This window comes from Lampetra planeri, chromosome 27 (assembly GCF_965212315.1).
Source record: "Lampetra planeri chromosome 27, kcLamPlan1.2.h2, whole genome shotgun sequence".
Lineage (NCBI taxonomy): Eukaryota > Metazoa > Chordata > Hyperoartia > Petromyzontiformes > Petromyzontidae > Lampetra > Lampetra planeri.
Genome location: NC_136133.1, coordinates 3,399,855 through 3,407,849, shown reverse-complemented (window position 1 = coordinate 3,407,849; position 7,995 = coordinate 3,399,855). Strand labels below are relative to the sequence as shown.

The following is a 7,995-nucleotide window of genomic DNA, read 5'->3' as shown; positions in this document are numbered from 1 at the left end:
GGCGATGTAAACCTCTGAAGATTGATAAAAAAAAACTGTCGTGTTACTCCCCGCTGCTGACGACTAACATCTAAAGCCGTGGTTCTTAACCTTTTATTGCAGCCTGCACCCCCCCCCCCCCCCCCACTTTGGTTCTCAGAAAGGATCATCTCGCGCACGACGGGGTTAAGAAACACCGATCTCAAGGGAAAATCTCTGACCCCACGGCCCCCATTCAGATGCGCGCACCCAACCGCCGACTGGTCTCTGGGCATCAGCTGTAAATGGTATCCGTTTGTTTTTAATGGGATACTTTTAGAATTGTTTGCACCGATGTGCTGTCATTAGGTATTTTCACCGAGATCTCCATTGGCTTCTCATCCAAGCGGGCAAATACCCGATGCTCAAATGAAGGCAACCCAACTCTCTTAACCGTGCCTCATCTCGACGGTAACAAAATATACGTATTTCCACGGCAGCGTTCTTTACATTTTTTCCCGTTGGGCTCTTTTTTGTTTTGCTTTACATTCCTCCTCCCCCTCCTCCCCATCTTTGTCCCCGTTTCCCTTCGTCTGTTCCATCACCAGCAACCTTCGTCTCTCTCGACGACGGGAAATAAATTTGACGACGAATAACACCGGCAGTGGGACCCGCACACATTCGCGACGACGAAACGAAAGCAACGAAACGGTCAAACAGTTCATGTAAAAAAAACAACAACCCATAAACAACAACAACAACAACAACGGTGATAAAGTCCAGCCCTAATCCGTCGTTGAGTGTCTCCCGCACCCAAACCCACACACACCAAACCTCGTGTCGTCTCTCGTGGGTTTCTCCAAACGACACAATTTCTTGCTCAGGAAGCTCTGGAAGTGAAGTCAGCGGTTTTCTTCCGAATACTGCCCTTAAACGTCGCCCTGCAGAGTTCACAGTGTTGGTAGAAGTTCGGGGGTCGAGGCCCTGGGTTGAGGAGCATCTCTCGCCGTCCGCGTGCGGTTCCCTGGGAGTTCTTTCATCCAGGCCTCGTGAGCCACGGGGGGCGGGGGGGGGGGCAGAGAGAGGGCCCCCCACAAACAGAATGGCTTCTTCCCGCCACCTCACACCCACTCACGAGGCCCCGTGTAGGGGGGGAGAGGCAGAGCCGCAGTCTGGTCGCGAGAAGCGAAATGCAATCTCGTCTTCGCGGGCGAGAGAGTACGAATCTGGGGAGCGAATCTTTCGGGGGGGGGGGGGGGGGGGGTGGGGGTCGCTGGGCGAATAAATAGAAACAAGCGTGAACATCCAGAAAGCATTGAGAGCGGAATTTCCTTCATTGAAGAAATAAAATGTCACGTGACCTCGTTTGCAACGTCTTGCCAACGTCACTGCACTTCAGTTTGATGAAAGTAGTTTTGTTTCAATCGTCTTTTTGACTCCTCGTTTTATTTTGGAAGTGTTTATCTCTTTCCTTTCTATACTTCAAATTAGGTGCAATGCAGAGTAAGCAGCCTTGAACGAGCCTGCAAAGGAGTCCCACTTAACTTGGTCAAATTTTGAGGGAAATATAAGTATACAACACGATTTTGAGGTAATTTATGTAAATTGTCGCTCCTGTTATTACCAAATGGCATTTATTTTGTTGCAGTGCTAAAAATAAATTGGAACAAATATTTAGCGCACAGTGGCATGAGGGCCATGTGTAAGCCTCAATTGTGTAGGCTTAAACTTTTACAAAGATGCCCTTTGGAATACTTGTTTGAGTATTGCTGTAATTTAGCAAACGTTAACTGGTAAACAATAAAACACATCGTGGCTCTGTATATAGAAAAAAAGTGGCAAAAGTTGTACCGCCCAAGCAACTACTTTCTAAAGACTCTGACTAGGCCACTATTTAGGCCCACTGGCTGCTTTAAGTACAATAACACAGAGCCGTGGTTAGACCAAATAAGAAGATAAACACGACACTGCCCTCAAAACCCCACGCTCCCCCGAGCTCTAAATCCAATCCATCATTCCGTGGTCTGCCAATCTCGCTCGAACTGGCCAAGCACCCAAAGCGGATCGTGCACGCACACACACACGCACTGGACGGAGGGGGTGTGTGTGCGTGCGTGCGTGCAAAGACAGAGCGAGATTTCGTCCGTCAGGATTTGAGATCGAGAAACGGCCGCCTCAGCGAGTTCTTAAGACGTGGCTTACAGTGGGGGCTTTTAAGAACGTGACCAGCGTGAAGGCCGACTTTGTTTGACATAAGTGGTTGTCGTCCGCTGTGGCTGCTAAGAGCCGCCCACCGTTGCAGCAACGCATCCTTGACGCTCCTCTCCAAAGATTCACGAAACGCAACTTCCAGGACACGCGCGTCGATCGGCAGACAAAATGTTCGCGACGGATTCCCCGCGATGGGAATTTCCAGCCGGAGGGAAGGACGTGAATCAGTCTTTGTCCCAACCGCCAGCCTTCGGCGAGCAGCAAATGTCGTTCTTTAGCATCGACAGGACTCGAGTTTAGCGTCTCGTCCAAAAGACGGGACGTCGCGATGTCTCCCCCCACCCCTTCCCGAACAGACGCCGCTTTCAGCGGCACCAGCCGGGTCGTCCTCGTTGTCGCCTTTCGTCTTCTTCCTCTCTCAGTCATCGACGATTCAAGTACCGCCCCGATCAGGCACAGATTGATAAAAGCGTCCGATTTCCTCGCAACGCCGGGCTCCACCGAACACAAACTCTTTCCCCCCCCCGTCTCCATCCGAGTGCATTTCCGCAAAGCGCTACGACTATTGCCTTGGCGGGCCCGCGATGAATCGCTCGACATGGTCGCTGAAGGAACGCAATCGATCTCCCTTCGCAAAAACGTCCTCCCCCCTCCCAGGCTCTTCACCTCGGTGCAAAGTAAAAAATGATCACGTGAACTGAAAACTGCGAGTGGACGATTCAGCCAAGGTCTGCTGCATCCGAGGCGAACGACGACCACGCGCGTGATTTTTTTCTACCTTCGTAGAGTTTTGAGTTCACCTCTGCAGAGCTTTCGGGGGCCCCAATGTGTGAAAGGTTTGGCCAGTGGTGCTTGACGTAGCAGTTCTAAAAGCTGGATTTTTTGTTTTCTCGGTTCACGTGGCTCCAAGAGGCCACAAAGGTTGTTGTTGTTGTTGTCGCGAAATCTCCCTGCGAAAAACATGTTTGCGCATTTCCCCCGTGTCCGTCCGTTTTTGTGAGAGCCATGAGGAGAGCCCAGCAGCACGAACTCGGGACACGGACCCAGTCATCGAACCATGGTCGGCCTCCACCACAAGAAACCTGGCGGGCATGTGGTCCAGTCAGGGTCAAGTGCATCCCTCGCTTTCTCCATTGTTTGACAGAGTTCTTTGCCACCCGTCCTTGCTTTCCCTATCGCCTCCTTTCCGAAAATTAGTTCCTAATTATATTTTTTGCAGGAATATTTGCCATGTACTTGAGAGAGAAAAAAAATATTTGTGGAAATCGATGAGATTTACAACGATTTTACATGCTAAAAAAAACAGAATCTCACTCAAGACCATGGCAAATTATTTGCCCCCTTCTTATTTTCCGCACTGCATCGGCAATTCAGTGAATGAGAAAGGGAGATAAATTAATCTTCATTCGTAATTCTTATTGAAAACCGATTTCAAATTGAAAATACAGTGACCGCCATCGCCAAGTCTCAGACCAAACGGGCGTTACGTAGTGCCGGTAGGCCTCAACAATTACGCAGCCCTGACTGAAAGCCGTACATTATTACTGGAGAAAAGGGGGGGAAAAAACAAAAGAGAAAAAAAAGAGGAAAAAAAAGCGTAAAAAACATAACACAGAAATCGCGTACACACCGCGGTTTCGCTCCGACAGGTGCCAGAAAGCAGCGGCCATTTTGAAACATTCATCGGGCCTAGCAGCTGGTGACGGTCGCCTAGTCGGGGCCTCACGGCGGGTGGCGGGCGGGGCGGGGGGAGGGCCCAACAGAAGGCGCTATACGGCGGGTTTACGGTGGCCGGTGGGTGGAGAGGAACGGGTCGTGGTGGCGGGCAGACAATTCAGCAGCTGGTGCGGCCGTGGCGGCGGGAGGTGGCGCTGCCGCCGCTGCTGCTGCTGCCCCCGCTGCCGGGCCCCGTGGCGCCGGCGCCGTTCTGGGGCCCGGGCGTCTGCTCGGCGCCTCCCTCGTCCGTAAACAGCTGCTGGATGACGTCGAAGAAGTTACTCAGTGGGCTGCCTGGGACGGAACGCACGCGGGGGCGCGGGGACGGGGGGGGGGGGGGAAAGGCCGTAGGGACAGCCCGCACGAGGAGGGTGACGGGGCATGGATCGGAGGAGCACAGGGACGTGGGGACATGGGGCAATGGCGAGTCGGAGGGGGGGGGGAGGATTAGAGGATGTGGCGGAGTTGGCGGGCAGACAGAGGAAGGGGAGCAGGTGGAGGGTGAGGGGATGTTGGTGCAGGATTGGGGGAGGGGGGAGAGGGACATTGGAGCAAAGGGGACAGAAGGAGAGTAGAACAGGGAGACACAGTGGACACGTGGTTGGGAGAGGGCGCGGTTCACCAAGACAGGTGGAGAGGCAAGGAGAGCGTGGGGAACGAGAGAAGGGGACAGAGCGGCAGGGGTTTGAGGGGCGAGACGCCGACACGGGGTTGTTGAGACAGGGAGGGTGGCGACAGGAGAAAGCAGAGATTGGGATGAAAATGAGAAGACGAGAACGAAGGTGGGGGATGGAGATGGAGTTGTGAGGGGGGATGGGGATACGAGGAGGAATGTTTTAGATGGGAAAAAAAGAGATGAGATGAGTCGATGCAGAGATTGAGAGATGGAAACGGAGAGGGTAATGAGAAAAAGGGGATGAAGATAAGGTGGGTGATAAAAAAAAACAGGCGACAAAATGGGGTGCAGAGAGGCGAGGCAGATTCACACAAAAATATGGAAAGAAAAACGGTCGGAGTTGAGAATGGGATACTGGGAATATTAGGAAGGCGATGAGGTGGGAGATTAGCAAGCGAGATGAGATTGGAAGGTGAGGGACGAGGGAGAGGTGACGAAGGAATGACCAGAACATAAACAAACGGGGACAGAGAGACACGCCGGAGGAGAACGCATGAACACTTTATTCTAAACAACAACTAGACGCAGACTTACAGTAATTTTAATAAACAAACAATTTTATTTTAATCTGGTAAGGCCCACTGAGCTATGTAGCTTTTTTTTCGGAAGCGAGAACTGGCCGAAAACGACAGCTCGACTGAGTGGCTTATCACGTGGTATTTTCTAGCAGCCAGACGCTCTAAACGCGTGATGTGGATAATAAATGCGGAGGGAGAACCCGGGGAAAAATCCACGCTTCCACGGGAAGAAAGAGAGAGAGAGACACGCAAACTCCAAATATACAGCAGCAGGCGTCAGGGTCGGCATCGAACCCACGACATTCTGCATACCAGACGAGGTAGTTAACATCTCGCCACCGCGGGCGCCCCACAGATTGGGTTCACAAACCCACATCCTGGTTGCAACCCATCGACTGCGGAACACGACCCTCCGCCGTGTGCTTTGAGGCCCAGAGCCTCCGCCGGCCTTGTGGCTCGGAAGTTGCGAGTGGCTCGCAAACCGGGGAAGTTCAATGGTGGTTTCGGTTTTGGGCAAACTCCTCCCTCGCCACCAGAACGTGGAATTTCCACAAATGGGGAATACAACAAAAAACATCCTTAGCGGGTTGTTGCCGTGGCGATGGTCCCCACCCCCTCACCGGAGAGCTGTTGCCCGGGCGACTGCTCGCTGGAGCTCATCACCTGCGCCTGTATCGTCTCCACGACGCGCTTGAACCTCCGACTCGGCCCTGCCAGGGGGGTCAATGGACAGCGACAACACCAGTGAGAGGACCGATCCCTGCCTCAGCCGTGCGCGCGTGCGTATTCATCGCCCGAGTTGGTGGCCGTGAGTCTGGAATCGAACTCGGGTCGCCGGGTTCGTAGCGCAGCGTGCTTACCGCCCCGCACGCCGCCGCCCCCCATTCTCTCGCTCGCACTCTTCACAGTAATGGGGGGGACGAAAACGTACAAACTGGACAAAGTGAGGCGCCCGAGTTAGAGAATCGAACGCAGACCCCTTCCTCACTGCGAGGCCCACGAGTTCTCCACCATTGCGCCGCCACCCTGCCGGCCCCCTGTACGCGAGCGCCCGCTTGTACGCCACGCGCGTGCGTCTCTGCGCGTGTCTCCGCGTGTACACCACGCGCGCGCGTCTCTGCGTCAGAGGTTGCAATCGGGTACCCGATACCCGTACCCTACCCGATACCCGGCTACCCGTACCCGGCCGGGTACGGGTACCCGTTTGCGACCCTGGTGCGGCCGGGTACGGGTAGGCCGTGAGTCACTGGTGAGTAACCGTTTGTCACTCATTTCCCAACGTCTTGTCTCTTCTCACAATTCAAATTCCTAGAATCAACCCACCCGCGCCTGCAACATGGCTTCATCCCAGAGGTCGCAATCGGGTACCCGATACCCGTACCCGGCCGGGTATCGGGTAGGGTATGGGTACAGGTAGGGTACAGCTACCCGTACCCGGCCGGGTATCGGGTACCCGTTTGCGACCCTGGTGCGGCCGGGTACGGGTACGGGTAAGGAATCAAAACCCGTTTGCGCGATGTCACCTGAGAGCAGAGTGAAGGTGAGCGAGAAGACGGCGCCGTCCCCTGCCGAGTCGGGCCCCTCGCTGGAGCCGATGTCCACCTGGAAGCGCACCGGCTTCTGGAAGACGGACGGCCCGCTCGGGGCCTTGTACTCGGCGCGGAAGCTCGTGGGGGACACGACGCTGTGGCTCAGGCTCGGGATCTAGGGAGAGGCGCAAACGCACGGGGCCTTCAACGGGCTGTCGGGGTCATGGGCCGTGAGCTGAGCGGCGCCTACTGGGGCTGATGCAGCACACGAAGGGTACTCCATTAAACTAGATATTTATTAAACTATATATTATTAAACTATCTATCGTGAAACTATCCATCATTAAACTATCTATTAAACTGTTTTAGCCTATTTAAACTATTTAAAATGATCATCTATTGAACTATTTTAAACTATTAAACTATTTGAAACTATGAAACTATTTTATACTATTAAACAATTTAACACTTTTAAACTATCTTCTATTATACAATTTTTAACTATTAAACTATCTATTTCACTATTTGAAACTATTAAGCTATTATAAACTCCCTATTAAACTATTATAAACTCCCTATTAAACTATGATAAACTCCCTATTAAACTATGATAAACTCCCTATTAAACTATCATAAACTCCCTATTAAACTATTATAAACTCCCTATTAAACTATGATAAACTCCCTATTAAACTATGATAAACTCCCTATTAAACTATCATAAACTCCCTATTAAACTATTATAAACTCCCTATTAAACTATGATAAACTCCCTATTAAACTATGATAAACTCCCTATTAAACTATTATAAACACCCTATTAAACTATGATAAACTCCCTATTAAACTATGATAAACTCCCTACTAAACTATTATAACCTCCCTATTAAACTATTATAAACTCCCTACTAAACTATTATAACCTCCCTATTAAACTATTATAAACTCATATTCTTGGTTCTTTCGGTAAAGTCATGTAGAAGGGAAATAATACAAATAAAACAAAAAAATTCTCACGACGTTTCGACTGCAACACAAGCAATCATCATCAGGTGTGAAAACCACGGTAAGAACATTTGAAACAAGTAAACTCGTAAAAACAAAGTTTTTTACTCTAAATCCTTTATATGCGTGGCGGCTAGAGTCCTCTCGTCCTCTGGCTTGAGATGGCTGCCACCTATGGGTCAGATGATTGTCTGCCAGCATTAAGCAATTGGTAATTAAATATTTAATTTGTTTTCCCTAAACAGTGTAAAATTTTGGGAATTTTTTTTTTCACGAACATTAATTGTCTCGCACAACGAGTCTGTGTGGAAAATGTCAGCTCGATTGGATCACGGGAAGTGGGTTAAAAAACGACCGAAAGATTTGCACGGTCCTAAGCAAG

At 51.0% G+C, this 7,995-nt stretch overlaps 1 protein-coding gene across 2 annotated transcripts in view; it reads right to left on the bottom strand.

The window, feature by feature from the left end:
* Positions 1-1,401: 1,401 nt before the first annotated feature.
* Positions 1,402-7,995, bottom strand: part of LOC144728030 (serine/threonine-protein kinase BRSK2-like) — a 43,805-nt gene continuing 37,211 nt past the window's right edge. Inside the window, exons 17-19 of one of the 2 annotated variants that reach the window (XM_078607241.1) lie at positions 6,603-6,783; positions 5,700-5,789; positions 1,402-4,179 (exon numbers count right to left, since the gene is read on the bottom strand). In XM_078607241.1, coding sequence (XP_078463367.1) covers positions 4,004-4,179; positions 5,700-5,789; positions 6,603-6,783 — 447 coding nt within the window. In that variant the 3' untranslated portion in view covers positions 1,402-4,003. The remainder of the gene's footprint in view (positions 4,180-5,699; positions 5,790-6,602; positions 6,784-7,995) is intronic. The other variant, XM_078607243.1, reaches the window with a different exon arrangement.